Source organism: Phaseolus vulgaris, chromosome 11 (assembly GCF_051622355.1).
Source record: "Phaseolus vulgaris cultivar YP4 chromosome 11, ASM5162235v1, whole genome shotgun sequence".
Taxonomy (NCBI): Eukaryota; Viridiplantae; Streptophyta; class Magnoliopsida; order Fabales; family Fabaceae; genus Phaseolus; species Phaseolus vulgaris.
The window spans coordinates 896,985-914,855 of NC_143508.1; the positions used below are offsets into that span (position 1 = coordinate 896,985).

The window sequence follows — 17,871 nt, forward strand, 5'->3', positions numbered from 1 at the left end:
AGGGCACATCTTCTTATCCTATATTTTTTTTTTTTTATATGTCTGGATAGCTATTGCAAACCTAAGCTTGGTTTGGTTTTTGGTTTGGTTTTGCTTTGCAGAGAGTGTCTGAACAGAAACAGAGACATGGCTTCATGTACTACTCCTCCTTCCCTTATGCTCGCTCACCCTCAAGATCTTTCTTCTTCTCTTCGCTTCTTCTCTCACTCTCACAGTCCTCTTTCCAGAACCTTCTCTTTCTGTCCCCTCGTCTTGAAGCCCTCTTCCAAGTGGGTCCACTTCACCTTCCAAAGGGACCCCAAATCCAGGACCAGCCATGCCCTCGTCGCTGCTCTGGCTGCCGAGGTTGAGCTGCCTGAAACTGTCGACGACACGGCGGAGGGAGTGGAGGAGTCCGGCCCTGTCGACACTCTCACCACCGCCAAGCCTAAGAAAGGCAAGGCTGCATTGCCTCTCAAGAGGGACAGGGTATGTGCTGTATCTTTTTTTTCTCATTTTTCTTTTTTAAATTTAGTTATGTCTATGGAGTTTTGGGTTCGCTGGTTGAAATACCCTTTTGAACAAATTGCATGCTTTGTTGTTTCCTTTCCCCCTTTTACTATTTGCATGTTTTTTTTTTCTTTTTTGTTTATAATTGCTTTTAAGTAGAAGTGTGTTGAGCTGTTTTTGGGTTGTGTTTCATGTTTCTGGAGTAGATAATGAGTAATTGCTGCAGTGGTAAAAGGTGTGTCTGAATGTGCTGCTGTGCTTGTTTGAAGGACCAATAATAGCTGCTAACTCAATTGAAATGAAATGATGTTTGGAAGTAAAATTGCCAAGCGATTCTTTAAAGTGAGAGGAGGTGGGGTGAGATACTCTGAAAAGATGTTGATGAAATGAAAAAACCCAATGATTCATAGTTTTATTTGGACCAAGTTTATATATATATACACCATCTATCTTTTCGTAGAATGATTATGTCTAATGGCATTTACAGACAGATATCTTCTGAATTTTCAAGGGTGTATAGTTTGAGTGCCAGTTTGGAGGTGCTTGTCAGAAGTACATCCTTGATTGTTAATGGTGGTGTAAACTGTTTGTTCCATGATGTTTCTAGGCAGGAATTTTGCTTGTTTGTTCCTTATATTTTAGCATCTGATTTACCTCCTTCCCATTTGTATGCATCATGAGTATCTTCCTGCATTTTTTTTATATAAATTTTACAAGATAGCCATTTGCATAGTTCTTCCAAAATTGAGTTGAGTGCCTGGGTCATCAATTTGTTCATATTGGATGTTTGTACCCTTTGTTTCAAGGCTAATTGCTCTTATACTGCCTCACCAGACAAGGTCTAAGAGGTTCTTGGAAATTCAAAAATTGAGGGAGCGTAAGAAAGAATATGACCTGAAGACAGCAGTATCTTTGGTTAAAGAAACGGGTAAAACCAAGTTTGTTGAAACAGTAGAAGCCCATTTCCGCCTCAACATTGACCCTAAATATAACGATCAACAGTTAAGAGCAACTGTGAGTCTCCTGTTCCTTGCTTGATTTTGGTACATGCAATTACATTGAAAACTTGAGCTATGATGAATGTATTTTAATTCCGAGTCTTTTGACTCTTCCTTGACAGGTAAATCTGCCTAAGGGAACTGGAAAACCGGTTAAAGTGGCTGTTCTCACTCAAGGTATTTATGCTTCTGAATCCTCATTCCCACTTTTAGTCAATTATAGGTTTCCAGATAATGCTGAAAATTATTTTCTTAGAAAGAGGATTCATACCAAGGGAAATGTAGCTGTTATGTAAACTTCTGGTATGGGTGGGTATAATAAGATGATAGCTTTTCTCTCCCAAATGTAGACGTTGTGCTGCCCAGGCAAGGTATTGAAATACATGAATTTCTGTGCCACTTCATAAATAGAAAGTCGTATCATTCTGGATTCTGAATTTTTAAACAAATATCTGTTAATTCTTACAAATCTTAAAGTGCATCTACTTTTGGTAGAGTGTGATGGATCAAGCTTCATATGCGTACGAAGTAAGAGTTGCTATGGTTGTGTATGTATCCGTCTTTTATTTACTTGCGCAAATAAATAATTATGAGAGCACAAGATTATCCCCTTGTGATATGATACTGCCAGTCATACTCTTTAGACTCTACAGATTTTTAAGTAACAAGTGTCTGCTTTTACCAGCATGAAATTTTAATCCTTCAGTAAGTGGACCATAATTTTTATCATCCTTCAACTGCCCTTGAGTTGGCTATCTATTTACTTTTGATAAATTTTAAGCTCTTCACTCTATCAGAATGTGTTCCTGTCTGACATACGGTTTATTCAAGTCTTCATGCTAGGTCACTGCCCCTTTTTTCTAAATGTTTCTGTCATTCATCCCCTCCTTCTGTAAAGAACATTAATCTATGATCTGTCCGTGCTCTGAAATATTAAATGGCTGTAGCCGCAGTTGCTGATAGTAATCCACAGAAACAACTCCACCAATGTCACAATAGTTTGGATTTGCTACCTGGATAAAGTAAGGCTATTGAGTTCATAAGCGAAACATTAGTAGAAACATTTAGAGTTAATTGTTAAAGAGGGTGGCCTGGTGATTGTGGTTTTGGATGGGTTCTGGTTCATTGTTTACAATTTTTGTTTTATGCATTACTTTGTTTCCAAACTCACCCATCAGATGGATACTGTTTTAGAAGTCAAATTTTCTCGGGTTACAAGATTGTTGTACCATAAATAATTAATAATATTAACAGATTAACATAATAATTAAATGGAAGTGCTTTACTAGTCGCTCTTGGTTGTATATTTTGGGAGCCTGTTTAAGTGCTTTTTATTCTGCTATTGGTGATTTGATTCTGAATCTGAAGAGATATATGTAATAACAACTTAGTTGCTTTGCTTGTGCCAAGTATTGTCTTGAGGTGTCTGGGTTTGATGTAAAAAAACACTTGACTATTTAACTTACTTAAATGCTAAACTGTTTGTGTATATGACATGGTTGTTGTGGGTAGGTCAGATCCAATTGTGTGTGTATATAACATGGTTGAAATGGATAGGTCAGATCAACCTTTTTTTCTGTTCAATGTCCACTTAGCAATTTTTTCAGTTTGTAATTGGAATAAAACTATTGGTTAATCTGTTTGATGAATGTTAAGTGGGTTCCTTGACTTTTTGAGTAGTTTCTTCTAGCTCTTTGTTTCCAATATCAAATCAAAGGTTTCGGTACGGAGGCCAAATCATTAAGGGATGGTTAGGTTTATGTTGCTCTCCTTGCCCTGAAAATCTGTTATGGGATTGGAATGATATTTATGGCTTGTCTGTGTTGCTCTGCAAGCGCTGTTCAATGGAATTCAGTTGATGCAGGACTGAAGTGGCTTGCTGCATTATTGATTTTGTTCTATTTCCTTGATATTTTTATCCATATCTTTGGAGGATATTTATACTCCCCGCAGTTGTGCTTTTGCTCATTCTATCTGGCAAAATATATTCTCAAGGCCCATTCTTACTTCTGAACAAAGTTTAGAATAAGTATATGATGAGATAATCAAAGTTATGAATAACAAGTGTAGGATTAAAAACGAACATTCTAAATTGCACCTTAATATTCCTTGTTAAAAGGCATGATAGTAGCTTTAAAAGTTTAACAATGAAAGAAGTGTGGGATAGATAACACATATTACCATATATAGGCGAAGCGGTGGTTTTGAATGTCCAATGTAATGACTTTAATGAGAATCAAATGGACAAAACACCATTAGAATTCCATCCTACCATTTACAATTTATGAATTGCCTGGATTGTCTCTTAAATTCATAATACATATATTGCTTTTACCAGACTAATCCAAAGTTCATTTTGATAGGTGAAAAATTCGATGAAGCAAAAAATGCAGGAGCTGATTTGGTGGGTGGAGAGGACCTGATAGAACAGATAAAAGGAGGATTCATGGAGTTTGATAAACTAATTGCTTCTCCAGATATGATGCCTAAGGTGTTCCTTTGGTGATCTTTGTCTTAATTTTGTGATTAGATTAATAGATTTGTCTATTTAGTGTTCATTGTTTATCAAGTATAATTTGAGTATTCCACAAAATTATGTAATCTCGATAAATTACATGTACAATTGGTAATGATTGAATTATTTGCTAATTGGGTTATCCTAATGTAGATTAAAAACCACCTTGTAAGTGTTTTGGTTAATTTAATTTTACTCTTCAAAGCTACTATCATTAAACTTTTAGATATGTTGTTGACATATTTTCTCTAATTATGAAGAGTTCAGTGATTCAATAAATATATTTTAGTATTGCTATTTATGATAGAATTACCCTTAATAATTATCGTTGTTGATTGTGTCAGGTTGCTAGCCTAGGAAAGATTTTGGGGCCAAGAGGACTGATGCCAAACCCAAAAGCTGGCACTGTAACAACTAATATTCCTGAGGTGTATTATCCACTTCTATTGTTTACTTTTTTCATTGCTTGCATGTTGTATGTGTTGAACCATGGTGCAAAATGTACAAATTCATACTTGGTTGACGCATTCTCATTTTGGTTTTTCATTCTCTCTGTATAAATTACAAGAGCATGGGTGACAAATTTCAAGATTTTTGGCTTATACACTTGGTTAATCAGAAACCCTTTTGAATCCATTCAACTTTACAGGCTATAGCAGAGTTCAAGCAGGGAAAAGTTGAATACAGGGCAGACAAAACTGGAATCGTGCACTTACCTTTTGGAAAAGTTGACTTTTCAGAAGAGGATCTTCTTGTAAACTTGCTTGCTGCTGTGGTACATGTTCTTCTCTAAGCAACCTTTGTATCTGTGTTTCTAATTTCACAATGATAAACTTGTGTGAGTTGTAACCACCAATGTTCTAATTTCACAGAAATCAGTAGAAGCAAACAAACCTTCAGGTGCCAAAGGTGTGTACTGGAAAAGTGCCCACATATGCTCATCCATGGGGCCTTCAATCAGGTTAAACATCAGGGAGATGCTTGATTACAGACCTCCATCAGAATAGAACCTTCACCTGTAAATGCTCGTTTGATAGTGAAAGATGTTACCAAAGTTTACATACTGGGGATGAACAGAGACCTCTGTTCCAAATGTTTGCACACTACATTACCATAATCTTTGACCCCAGATGAGGTTTTTCCTTGTATTACTTTGTAACTAACACCAGATATCTAATTATATTTTCTTTCGTGGGAATAAATTTTCATTTTTACGTTTGATTATTATGTATTATTCCACACTTCAACACCTTGTGTTTGTTCTGTTCTACTGACCCTGTGTTTGTTCTGTTCTACTCATTACAACTGGATCAGATTCATGAGCTTCATGATTGTAGAAGGATAACAGTTTTTAATTCACACATGCTTTTAAAACAGTACTTCACTTATGACAATTCATTTATGACTTAGTACTTGTAATTATAGCAAGATAAAACAGTGTTTTTTTATTTTATATTTAAATAAAAATTATGAGAATTTTAAACCAACTAAACTTTCAAACTTTTAAGTGTAATTGTTTCAGAGTGTTTTAATCTATAAAAATATATTATATGGAAATTTGTATTATTTTTATTTAATCTTGCTAAATACCTGTATTTTTTATTTTGAGATTGTATAACTCATGTTGAGAACATGAATTCGTTTGTCTTTTATTTAATATTGAAGTTTGTGTTACTCGTTCGTGAGTGTTTTTAGTGTAATTTTTTAATAAAAAATGTTTTATTATACGTTTTAAAACACGATTTATTTAATTTTGTAATATTTTTTCCTTACTTTTGTATTTACAAAATAAAATTACACAATTTTGATGAAAAAACAACAATAACTAAATTGGGCACATTTTATACTTAGTTTTTAAAGTCAAAATTGATTTATTATATAAGTGACATATCTTTTATCATAGTTTTAACTGTTCATTTTTTAGGCAGAAATTATAATTACATTTTTTTTTTGTTTTACAACAAAAGTAGATGTAGAATTATTTTTTATTTAAGTATTTAACTAATCTGAAATGAACTTTATTTATTAGTAATAACGTGTAAAGTAAGCATTCTTTTATCTGTTGAATTTAGGTAGTGATTACCTAAAAGAGAAGATTGTGATGTGTCATTGATGAAGATATGAAGGTTTAGGATCTTTTAGAGATGGCACAATGAGAGAGTATGTGAAATTTTAGGATTAATTTATTTTTTTATTAAAGGAAAAAAAAGTATTTTCATATTTATTATGGAGGTGAACAAGAAGTATTGAGGTGCAGGATGAAACGGTCTTCAATCATATGACTAGAGCCCAATTAGTTACAAATATTCCTCAGTGGCTTCTACTTCCTGCACCCCTACTGTTTTCTTCCTGCAGCCCACAATTTTCTAAATTCTAAAATTGGCCTTGACTTTTTATTTGAAAAAGGGCACCGTGGTTACTGGAAATCGAGATTTGGGAGTGTGCTATGGATTCAGAAATCCAAAACTGAGAGGGTATTCTGGAAGCAAATTTTGCATAAATTATTAATTTTCAAATTGTTGATCCGAAAGTCTAATTTTGTTACAGATTGGTGGATCCAGAATTCATTTTTTTTGAATTATGAATTTTTTAATCCAGAATGCATATTTTTGTTACACATTGGTGGATTCGGAATTTTACCGAAAGTGCCAATCCAAAAAATTTCCAAATTCCATAATCCAGAATGGAAAAAAAAATACAGTTCAAGTGCATTTTAGGATTTTAAAAAAATAATAGGGACAGTTTAGTCTTTGCATAACATTGTGGGGTGCAGGAAGAAACTGTCCTCCTCAATATGATGTTAGTACATAGCCCAACAAGCTACCCAAAAATCAAGATTTTCTTTAAATATTAATATTCGATATTTGGTGTTCGACATAATTAATGCGTAATAATAATATATATTCTTCTTAAAAAAAACTTATGATTATTTATATTTATATATTTAATTAAACTCGTTAATCCTCTTCTGTACCAGATACCAAATTTTTTTAGTTTCGTTAATCCTCTTCTGTACCAGATACCAAATTTTTTTATTTTCGTTTGATTTCGACTGGTACAATTAAATTATCCGAAAATTTCATTTAACCATATACATCCTACTTAGTATATTTATGCAAATAATTTATTGTGAAAGAATTCAAAATCTATACAACGTATTTTCTTTTGTATTTTCTCAATATAGTTTATACCAGAAAGGCACCACATCGTCGACAAGAGTTGTTAAGGAAAAGTTAAACCCGAATGATTGAGAAAAAGAAGTCGAAGGGAAAGAGTGAATTGAGTACAGTGTTAGAAGTGTTGTTGTGGAGTGAAAAACGGTGCGTTTAAACTTTTTGGGAATAGGAGTAGGTAATGCGGGTGCCAGCTGTTACCATATCACTCTTCTTCCCTGCTATTCTTCTCTTCTTCCCCATTGCTCCTGCTCTTCCATTAGGGTTTCCTTTTTCCACCCGATCCATTTTTCCTCTTCTGCAACTATTCCTTCGTTGCTTCGATTTCACACCACTCGCTGTTTCACGGTACGCTTTTCATCTATTTTTGTTACATTCCTAAATCAACAATAATCTCTGCGTGGTTCCTTTTTTCAGCACTTGTTAACACGAATCTTGTGTTTTTTGTTGTTATATTTCACATTTCTATTTTTGGCTTGTCAAATTTGGATTTGGTGATCGTGCCACTCTGTTCGTTTTTTAGTAGAAAGAGGAAAAATAGCTGTTTGTTTCCGTGTGTGAATTCTGTTCACTCTGCTTCTGTGGAACTTTGTCATTGCTATTGCTGTTTTGTCTGTTTTGGGTTTTATCTTTAACTGGAATTGTCCACCTCAGTGAGTTAATTATGTAATCTAAGCTGAGTTATTAGGCTCAGTTTTTTTTTTTTTTTTTATTTGTTTATTTTGGCTTAAATCTTGTTGAGGAGATACGGGTAAATGGTCTGCACCAACAGTGTGGTTAAAAAAAAGAAGCGGAAGTGGAAATCATTTCCATTGATTATGTGGTTCCACTTTATCTGATTTTTTTAGGTAATATCTTCTTGTAGGAAATTGCAGAAAGTAAACCGAAATGCTAGGGTTTAAAAACCTCTGCTTTGAGTACTTCCCTCTCTCAAACTTCCATTTTTTATTTGCTGACTCAAAAAAATTCCTGCTAAATGCTACTCCAATTTTTTCAGGCTTGATAGTCTTATATTATAATCTCACTGGTTATGTCCTGTGCTGTAGCATGCTAATGTTGGCTTCGGTGATTAGGTAGTAGTTTGGAATAGTACTTGATTGTCCTCTTTCAATAGCCTAAACTGTTCTCTTTAATCACAGATCTTAAGCTTGGGGGTATTACATCATTGCTACGTTGCTATGTGGTACCACTTGGCTTATCACCGGCAACTGCCACTTGGTTCTCCTGTGTAAAACTCAATGGTACCAGAGGGCTAGGGAGTTATGGGCTGCTCTCACGATGCTAATTGTTACAGGGGTAAGACTATTACATTTGATGGATGCTTTCTTGTCAGTGGATCATTAATTTACAGTTTAGGTTTTCATAAGCTTCTGAGTCCTGACTTTGTGCACACTCATGTATGGGTTATTTTTGAGGTAGTCATCATCATACTGTAACATATATCAACAAATTTATCATTCTTTTTTAAATTATGTTGGATCAAAGCACAATTGTATGCATTGCTGTCTTTTGTGTGTTGATTCTTCGTTCTTATATTAGTATAAACACAAACAACAATAATTTCATTGAATCAGCCTTGTGTTGTGTTGTGTCTCCACTTCATACTCTCAACATAATGCTAGTCTGCAAATAAACGTTGCATGGTTTCTTTGTAAGTTGTTTTTGATAAAAATGAAATCCAAAAGCCTCATTTCAAACTACCCAATTCTCCAGAAGTTGCAACTATTGTAGTTACTATGTTTTCCTGCTCTCATGGTGGATTGGTAGAGGGGGGCCTCGAAAGAAGTGGGGAATTTGTTACATTAATGTGAAATGATGTTTAGCAGATGACATGAGAACAACTTCCATCAGCTCGTATTAGTTTAATTTGTTTGAAAATTATTTTTGAGTTCTTTATTTCTGTAGTATATATACTTAATCTTTCATTAACTGAAGCTTAATTTCAATAAGATATAGGAAAGCACATGTCCATCTCATCTTTGTTCAATAATTTCACAGTTATCATGGAAAACTCATCCAAGGCATCATGTCTGATTACATTATATTATATTACATTATACCTCTGTTATTAAGTGCTGATTAAATTGTTGCAGGTTCTTTGTACTGTCAGCTAGTTCTATTTATCATCTGGCTTCCTACTTTTCAAGATGTGACAGCACGAGAAGTACATGCCAGCCATAGAAGAATTTCTTCTCTGGTAGAGTTAGCTAAGGAACCCACTTCTGGTGAATCTGGACTCTTTGACCCTATAGAAATATCACCTGCTGTCTTACCAAAATTCCCATATCCCTCTGAGTCTTTGCCACCAATGTATCCTACTTTTCCATCCAGATATGAACCAGTTTTAACTGGAAAATGTCCTGTGAACTTTTCCCATCCAGGTATATCAAGTATACTAGATAAAGCAGCATCTGATTGCTCTGGGCCTTTGGCAGCCCTTGTAGGGAATGTAATATGTTGTCCTCAGTTTAGTAGCTTGATCCACATCTTCCAAGGTTTTTACAGCATGAAATCTGATAATTTGGTTTTACCAAATGCAGTTGCCAATCATTGTTTTTCTGATATCATTAGTATTCTTGCCAGTAGAGGGGCAAATAGTTCGATCCCCACACTATGCTCCATAAAATCATCTAATTTTACAGGCGGGTCATGTCCTGTGAAGGATGATATTACTCTTGAAAAAACAGTGAATACAAGTAAGTTACTTGAGGCATGCGGCACTGTTGATCCACTTAAAGAATGCTGCAGACCTGTTTGCCAACCTGCGATAATGGATGCAGCACTACAGATTTCTGGAAGACAAATGACGATTAACAATAATGAAAATATGTCCGGGGAAGTGAATCACACTGATTATCTTAATGATTGTAAAAGTGTGGTTTATTCATATCTTTCCAAAAAGCTATCATTTGAAGCTGCAAATACTGCATTCCGAATACTGTCTGCCTGCAAAGTCAATAAAGGTGCACTGTTATTTCATTCTTAATTTAATTTATTTGTAGTTTAGGGAGATTATCAGTGACACAGCCAATAATATGATTCGTGGATAAATTGGGATTGGAATGTGGGGAAAGGCAATTAAGTGATTATACATTACTGGTCTTACTGTACCTAATTTTCACATTATTTTTTGTTTTCTGTGTATTGGTTTATATTCTTGTGTCCTATTACTTGGGTGACTCCATACTTTATCTATATTTTCTGTATCGTAAAGAGGAGATTGAGTTCAATAGGAAAGAGTTGGTATTTGTGTGTTTTTCTTTAATTTAGGCAAACTAAGATTGCCAGAATGTTGTACAATATGATATTTGATATGATTTTTTCGTTTCTCATAGTTGTGCATATGAATGACATATAGTTAAAATTGTGTTTGGTCAATTGAAATGTAATCTTGTTTCACTTTTTTTTAATAAACACTTGTTAAGAGTAAATATTGCTTGTGCAGTTTGTCCTTTGAGTTTTGAGGAGCCTGCAGAAGTAATCAATGCGTGTAAGAATGTAGCTGCCCCTAGTCCTTCCTGTTGTAGTTCATTAAACGCATATATTGCTGGGATACAAAAGCAAATGTTAATTACAAATAAACAAGCTATAATATGCGCAACACTTTTTGGATCCATGTTGCGTGGAGGTGGAGTGATGACAAATATTTATGAGCTTTGTGATGTTGATTTGAAAGATTTCAGCATACAAGGTATTTATCCCGCTCAAGCTTAATTGATAATTTCTGCCCATGGCCGGTTTTGAATTTCTCTGATCTAACTCTTCTGTTGTGGCTCTGCATGATGCTGGTGCTGGCAGCTTATGGACAACAAGGTTTGCTCTTTTTTCTAATGCTTGCATTTTGTTGAGAGATGTTGTTTTTTAATTCAATAACCTATTTACACATTGGTTCAGACAGTACATGGTGTTGCTTCAAAGACCAGGGAATTTGTGATATAATATTTGATAGTTGAATGCAATCATGCTATTTAGGAATTATTTCCCATTCTTTTCAGAAAGGTGGTGGATTATGTTGTTAGTTGAACTTGGCATGCGGGGTTAAGAGGGATGCATTCCAGGTTCATTAGAATACAATCTTGTATCATATCTTAATAAAATTAGTTCTGTTGAGCAGAGAAAAAAAAACTCCCTTTAAAAGTATATTCTTGCTTGACTTTTGTCGAGGAGCAATTGTAATGTTGGTAAATAATAAGATGGTTGTTGGTTTATATGCAGGATGCTTACTTCGGAGCTTGCCTGGAGATGTAATATTTGACAATTCATCCGGCTTTAGCTTTACGTGTGATTTGAGTGACAACATTGCTGCGCCCTGGCCATCATCATCTTCAATTACATCCGTGTCACTCTGTGCACCTGGTATGTTTTTTCGAGAAAGTTACCGTCTTCATCATTGCATACTTTTTTTTTATCCAGTATGCTGATATTACAATTTACAAATACTGTTTGCATTTGTTTAACTCTTGTCCCTATTTTTTTTGGCAGAGATGTCATTACCAGCTCTCCCAACTTCACAAACATTAAAAAATAATGGTAAGTCCCATTTTGAGTTTTTTTTTTTATAAATTAACACTGACCTGGTTGTTTGTTGAACGAATTTAATACACATCTTTAAATGTTTCAAGTTTTTGTGAATAGTGCACACCCTAGTTGTACGTCTATAACACGATTAGAATTTTTTTTTGGCTCGTCTCAAATTTATCGTTGCCAAATTGTTGCAGAGCCAAATTTGACATTATGAACATGGTGATTTTGCAGGTTGTAATTCCGGTGGCGTTGAATTGCTTTTGCTTATTTTTTCATATTTCATCTTCTGGACACTGTTGTGTTGAAGAGATTTTAGGGTTTAGATGTGTGTCAGGAAGAAGGCAGTTCAACGTGTCTTTGGTGTGGCTTTTGCATGTATATTTTTGAATGGCCTCATTGTATAGTAATCCCTCTTTTTCTCCCCATTTCCTCATGTCTTCTTGTATGTTTTGAGCATATCATTCCGGAGTTAGTGCTCATTTGATTTAGGATCCATAATTGTGCTGTGAAGGGTTCGGTTTTTTCTTTTGATTTGCTGACAAGCAGATGCTAGATTACCACTAAAGTCTATGGCAGCATCAGGGACTGACTAACACTGATTCGGAAAGGGAAATGGAACACACTGACATAGATGATGATTCCATGCCATTGGTATGCCCCATTTGGAACTGACCAAGTTGAGTTTGACCATCCATAAGAGCACCTATTATTATACTTAAAAGTATGTGACTAATTCATTGGAAGTGACTAGAGTTTAACTAGAGATTATGTCTTCAAACTAAAACTTTCAGTATATTAACTGGAGAGTAGAGTATGAGAATCTATCTAATTTGCAGTGACTTCATTTTTTGGAAAGTTAAGATATTAGTATTAGGAAGTTATTCATTCTGTTACATAAATTATAAATTATAAAAACCTGTTCAAGCATATTTTTCAGAAAACGTATTTTACCGAAGAATGTTTCAAATCTTACAATTAATTTTGAATTAGAAACTAGGAAACAAAGAATGTTTAATACTTGCAATGTAGCAGACTATAAGCGTGGAGGAAAATGCCAGAGAGAATGCAAACTGATGAATCAAAATATGTCCGTTTGATAGGAAAAAATTGGTAAAACAAAATATAAGGCAAATGAGAATATAATATATTTGGCTTAAGGTAATAAAACCATTAAGATTAATTGAAAAATAATAATAATTAGTAGGTACCTGTTATACATTTTCATTCTGATGTATCGTATTAAATAATTAATATCTTTTATCATTCCTGGCTTCAATGATTTTGCCGTTAAGATATTTTTTTTTACAGTTTAACCATGGATAATCTCAATTTTTACAACTGCAAAATTATTTAATTGTAGTGTAGACAAAATGAAAGGGAGTTCGTGTAATATTTAAGAAATAAGTGTTTTTTTTTGTCAAAAATCGCTTTTTGTGTTAGAACTGGAAATAAAATGGAAGAAATTTACTATATTTTAAAATACTACAGTTTGTTTGAGTTCCTCTTCTGGTATAACACTAATGTGTTTATATCAGGCTTTAATAATAAGAAAACCAATAAGCTTATTATGCATTGTTCATCGAATTTACTCGATTTAAATAAGAAGCAGAAATTAAAATTTATGGAATATAAAATGAATTATTTTATTAATACTTTACTTTTCGTATTTTTTTAATTGATTTATCAGTCTAAAATGTGTTATTTTGATTTGCGCAAACTATAAGCAAGAAGCGTTTGTAGTCCAACGGTTAGGATAATTGCCTTCCAAGCAATAGACCCGGGTTCGACTCCCGGCAAACGCAATTCATTTTGTTTATTGAATAAATATTTTTTTTATGGGGACACTTTTATGACATATTTATTGGATTTCTCACCATTATAACCCGGTTCTATTGTTTATTGAATAAATATTTTTTTTATGAGCATATTTTTATAACATATTTATTGGATTTCTCATAATAAATTGTTTTGGACTAATTATAAAAATTATCTTTCTACTAAAAGAAATTGAAATATTATATATAAATTTTTATTATCAATTTGATTAATGTATAATTATATAATATATAGAGATATGATATTATATTCTAAATTTTAGAGATTATCTATAAATTTTAAAGAGATTATCTATAAATTTTAAAGGTTATATGTATATTCATGTTGCTATTAGTCTTCGTTATTACATTGGTTAAAACTTAAAAGAAGATTAATTAAAATAATAATATAGTTTTATTTTACCGAGTGGCATAGTTATTCTGTGTGTTTTGTGGGAGGTTTCGAAATCCAATCTAATCCTCCTTCTATCCATCTCACAACACTAAAATGGCAAATGCTTTGAGAATTGGTTCTGTTATCTCACTCTGCTCCTTACGAAACACCACACCCCATCTTCCCCTTCTCTCCAACGCCACTCGCTTCCCTCCCAAGTTCCCCCTTTTCACCCTCTTCTCGTCTCCAAACTCATTTGGGTCTCCTTCATTTCGCACACTCTCTTCTTCTTCCATTGATGAGGCAGTAACAACCACCGAAGCCGTCACAGGGAATGCAAGTGGTGAAGCTGAGAGCAGTATCAAGGACGCCGCTGGCCTCCTTGACATAAGGGTTGGACGCATTCTGAGGGCATGGAAACACGATGAGGCTGATTCTCTGTATGTTGAAGAGGTTGATATCGGTGAGCCTGAACCCAGAATCATATGCAGTGGCCTTGTCAAATACATCCCTATTGAACACCTTCAGGTATTTTTAATTTTTGGTCAATTTTTATTTTGAATATTTGATCCTTGAGTTTAGGTCTTTTTCTGCTGAAAAACAGTATACAAAGTATCACCAATCTCAATTTTTGTGGAATTTAAGCATATTCTGTATGTTGATATCTATGTAGCACAGACACTGATTCATGAAGATTTATGAAGATGTTTTCATGGTTGGTATTGGTTCAAACATGGTTGGTATTGGTTCAAAAAGATTTGTTAGTTACTTTATAATCATAATAAAATTTATACAATAAATTTAAATTTTAAGAAAATTGATGTATTTCTCCTTTTACAACGTAGTAAAATTGTCAAAAATTTAACAAATATTTGTTTGAATTGGACACTTCACTGATACTTCACTGATACTTCACTGATACTTCACTGATACGTGTGTTACAAGTGTAATATGAGTATTGGTGTCTGATACGTGTGTCCGGACACGCCATTTAATAGGACTGTCCGAGCCTTGTTGATTTCTGAGTATTAGCTTAAGGTTTTATCCTATCTCGTAGCTAGCTTTCCTACACGTGTCCTTTTTGATACCCCTCATACCATAATCTGCATCCTATCTTTCTTTTACTTGAAAAAAAGAAGTATATTTCTTTTAGATGATTTTGACATAATGAAATTTGGGAAAGGGAAGTGTATTTGTGTATGGAAGCAAATTATTTGAATGATTGTATAAATTTTAAACTGCCGTAATTAGTTCAGATTATTCTCTCTTGATAGTTTCTGTGGTTTCAACTTTCAAATCAAAACTTCTATTTATTTGGATAATTAATCCTTGTAGTGGAAGAAAGAGTGATTTCTCTCTGTGCATCATTTGTACAGTGTGAATTCTACGAGCAAGACACTTTGTGTTGTGTAAATAATGCATACAATGATGGATTAGTAGACAAAGTTACGATGACTGGTTGAATAGTTGGTTCTGTATGTGTGCATGTCAACAGTGCAGAAATGGATTTGAGGCTGCGATTGACATCATATTGTTGTTTTTACAGTATATAAAAACTCAAAACCCTAAACCTTAAACTCTAAACTCTAATTATTAACTAATTGTATGTTACATGCAGGGAAAAAAGGTTATTGTCCTTTCCAACCTGAAGCCAAGAAATATGCGTGGTGTGAAGTCCTGTGGAATGCTGATGGCAGCTTCTGATGCAAAACATGAGAATGTTGAACTTTTGTTCCCTCCTGATGAAGCAACTCCTGGTGAAAGAATATGGTTTGGATCGGAAGATGAAAAAGATAATCAACCCGCCGCCGCCACTCCTAATCAGGCAATAGCTCTTTCTTAATAACAATTAATGTTGAATGTGGAAGTTCTAGAATGTAGATGATTTATGTGTTTTAAACTAGTCAGTTTTAACACTTATATGCCATAAGATATAGTTAATCTCTCTGTTGGAAATCTCACATCGACTAGTGATAAAAGACATTTAATAGTATATAGGTAGTTGCAAATCTCATCTTATTAGTCGATTTTATAAGGTTGAGTTAGACTTAATGTTTACATAAGAGTCATTTTAAATCTATCTTAATGAAAGTTTATTGGTCTTATCAGGCCACCTGCTATGGATCATTCATAATATTTAGTCTCACACACGTTGGCAGCCTTAGCACGAGGAGGGTGTTGAAAATCCCACATCAACTAATGATAAAAACATTTATTAGAGAAAGTTGAGCATAATCTTAATAGTATCCAATAATAATTGTCCATTAACACAAGGTTTTCATTACTGCTAGGAACTGAAAAGACCATAGCTCTGGTGGCATTTTTCTTGGAAAAGCCTCAAAAGAACATGTTGCCTGCATATTTCAATGCAGTATATAGTAGACTCTTGAACTAAACCTCCAAGGGTATATAGATCACAGATTCACCTTGGATGGCTGCTGTATATAAACTACACTGCACCATATAAATCAATGTCATTATTTTAATCATACATGTTAAGATAAACACACTCTAATATGTCCATCTGCATTTTTTGTGGGTCTAATTCTTCTTGTTCTTGTTCTTTGACAACACACAGCTACAAAAGAAAAAGATATGGGAATTGGTGCAACCTCATCTTAAGACAGATGTTTCTTGCATTGCAATGCTAGGGGATCATGTCATGCATACATCTGCTGGTTCAGTAGCATGCCAATCCTTGCAGAATGCAAATATCTCATGATCAATGAGTGTCAAATACTCCAAAAGAATCTGTTAGTTAAAGTAAACAAGCTTATACTGAATATTTCTTAATACTTACCACAACAGTTGCTCAAATTCTTTGTTCTCTGTAGTTTGCTTCTGACCTTTGTTTCCTTCATTTATTTTACTTTTACTGGCTTAGACTTTCAAATTCATGTTTCTGTCTGTGAAAAATCAGAGTTATTGAAATTAATTTCTGAAATATTGATTCATGTTTGACTTATATAGCATAAACTCAACTTAATATCGGAATTGAAAAGAAATATGTCTGCTGAAGTTATATAATACTCTCGAAGGTTAATTTTTTTCATTGTAAGAAACAATTTTTTTATGGAAATGCTATTTTTATAATTTGAAACATGGTGTCTAGTTGAACAAGTTTTTTCATAAATTGATGGAAATAAATAAAGGAATTTAACTTTCTCATAAAGTAAAAGTAATTTATGTACAAGTTAAAATTTAAAAGAAAGAGATAAAATATATAAGAAAGCTTTTAAAAATTTACCTGTGCATAAACAAATAAATCTGTTTTATGGAGAATTATATGAAATTTATTTTATAAATTAATTCATGTATAAAAGTGTTTTATTCACGCCAGCACTTCTAGATGTCAAAATTAAACATTCAGAAAAACAAAATTAAAAGGATACACGTTATTAAAGGTTTCTTGAAAGTTCAATTTTTTAAAGAATACAAAACTGAGACAAAATAAATTATTTAACTTTTATATAGACTTTTCACGAGGATGGTTAATAACACAAATGGGTCTAATCAAAACTATGAACTTCAGACACTTCTCTTAAATGGTATGTCGATGTCGGATATTCATATCGGACATGGACACTCGTATGACAGTTGTAGGATATTGTATCCATAAAGTGTCCAATTCAAAAGGTATTTGTTAAATTTTTATTATGATTATAAAAATAAGAAACAAATCATTTTGAACCAATCATGAAAAATATTTATTGTCAATTTATATAATACATAGATTCGTGTCCGTATCTATTAAAAATTAACTTTTTTAAAAATAAAAAAGATTAAGATAACACGCCTGATGGGACTCGAACCCACAATCGTTTGATTAGAAGTCAAACGCCTTATCCATTAGGCCACAGGCGCTATTTGGTGTACTATTTTACGAAAATTATTTTAACACATTACGTTGAATACTGTTAAAATGGGTTAATTTAAAAGAACACTGAATTAGGAACGTATTTAT

General features: G+C 33.4%; 3 protein-coding genes and 2 non-coding genes across 6 annotated transcripts; 4 read left to right on the plus strand and 1 right to left on the minus strand.

Moving 5' to 3' along the window:
* Window positions 1-5,229, plus strand: EMB3126 (Ribosomal protein L1p/L10e family). The gene is made up of 7 exons (XM_068645004.2): window positions 1-468; window positions 1,324-1,503; window positions 1,610-1,664; window positions 3,851-3,978; window positions 4,347-4,430; window positions 4,652-4,777; window positions 4,875-5,229. The coding sequence occupies exons 1-7, from the start codon at window positions 127-129 to the stop codon at window positions 5,007-5,009; spliced, it is 1,050 nt and encodes a 349-aa protein (XP_068501105.2). The 5' UTR covers window positions 1-126; the 3' UTR covers window positions 5,010-5,229.
* A 1,981-nt stretch (window positions 5,230-7,210) lies between these two features.
* On the plus strand, window positions 7,211-12,209 carry LOC137836153 (GPI-anchored protein). 2 transcript variants are annotated; one of them, XM_068645011.2, is made up of 8 exons: window positions 7,211-7,523; window positions 8,315-8,471; window positions 9,269-10,138; window positions 10,621-10,866; window positions 10,974-10,988; window positions 11,391-11,531; window positions 11,658-11,705; window positions 11,931-12,209. In XM_068645011.2, the coding sequence occupies exons 2-8, from the start codon at window positions 8,438-8,440 to the stop codon at window positions 12,002-12,004; spliced, it is 1,428 nt and encodes a 475-aa protein (XP_068501112.1). In that variant the 5' UTR covers window positions 7,211-7,523; window positions 8,315-8,437; the 3' UTR covers window positions 12,005-12,209. The 2 variants fall into 2 exon arrangements, with proteins under 2 accessions (XP_068501112.1, XP_090153665.1); XM_090297539.1 differs by lacking the exon at window positions 7,211-7,523 and adding an exon at window positions 8,178-8,248.
* A 1,220-nt stretch (window positions 12,210-13,429) lies between these two features.
* Window positions 13,430-13,501, plus strand: TRNAG-UCC (transfer RNA glycine (anticodon UCC)). Its single transcript has one exon. It is a non-coding gene; the product is annotated as a tRNA-Gly (tRNA).
* Window positions 13,502-13,907: 406 nt separating this feature from the next.
* LOC137836164 (Nucleic acid-binding, OB-fold-like protein) lies at window positions 13,908-16,861 on the plus strand. The gene is made up of 3 exons (XM_068645024.2): window positions 13,908-14,435; window positions 15,526-15,732; window positions 16,486-16,861. The coding sequence occupies exons 1-3, from the start codon at window positions 14,022-14,024 to the stop codon at window positions 16,627-16,629; spliced, it is 765 nt and encodes a 254-aa protein (XP_068501125.2). The 5' UTR covers window positions 13,908-14,021; the 3' UTR covers window positions 16,630-16,861.
* An 837-nt stretch (window positions 16,862-17,698) lies between these two features.
* TRNAR-UCU (transfer RNA arginine (anticodon UCU)) lies at window positions 17,699-17,771 on the minus strand. Its single transcript has one exon. It is a non-coding gene; the product is annotated as a tRNA-Arg (tRNA).
* Window positions 17,772-17,871: the final 100 nt, after the last annotated feature.

Excerpts from the sequence above, each read along its gene's own strand:
- LOC137836164 (XM_068645024.2), top strand. The coding sequence starts at position 14,022 with ATGGCAAATGCTTTGAGAATTGGTTCTGTTATCTCACTCTGCTCCTTA. Across the intron at positions 14,436-15,525 it reads TCCCTATTGAACACCTTCAG|GGAAAAAAGGTTATTGTCCT; the intron begins GTATTTTTAATT and ends TGTTACATGCAG. Across the intron at positions 15,733-16,485 it reads CCGCCGCCACTCCTAATCAG|CTACAAAAGAAAAAGATATG; the intron begins GCAATAGCTCTT and ends GACAACACACAG.
- EMB3126 (XM_068645004.2), top strand. The coding sequence starts at position 127 with ATGGCTTCATGTACTACTCCTCCTTCCCTTATGCTCGCTCACCCTCAA. Across the intron at positions 1,665-3,850 it reads AGTGGCTGTTCTCACTCAAG|GTGAAAAATTCGATGAAGCA; the intron begins GTATTTATGCTT and ends TCATTTTGATAG. Across the intron at positions 4,778-4,874 it reads TAAACTTGCTTGCTGCTGTG|AAATCAGTAGAAGCAAACAA; the intron begins GTACATGTTCTT and ends CTAATTTCACAG.
- LOC137836153 (XM_068645011.2), top strand. The coding sequence starts at position 8,438 with ATGGGCTGCTCTCACGATGCTAATTGTTACAGGG. Across the intron at positions 10,139-10,620 it reads TGCCTGCAAAGTCAATAAAG|TTTGTCCTTTGAGTTTTGAG; the intron begins GTGCACTGTTAT and ends TTGCTTGTGCAG. Across the intron at positions 11,532-11,657 it reads CGTGTCACTCTGTGCACCTG|AGATGTCATTACCAGCTCTC; the intron begins GTATGTTTTTTC and ends TTTTTTTGGCAG.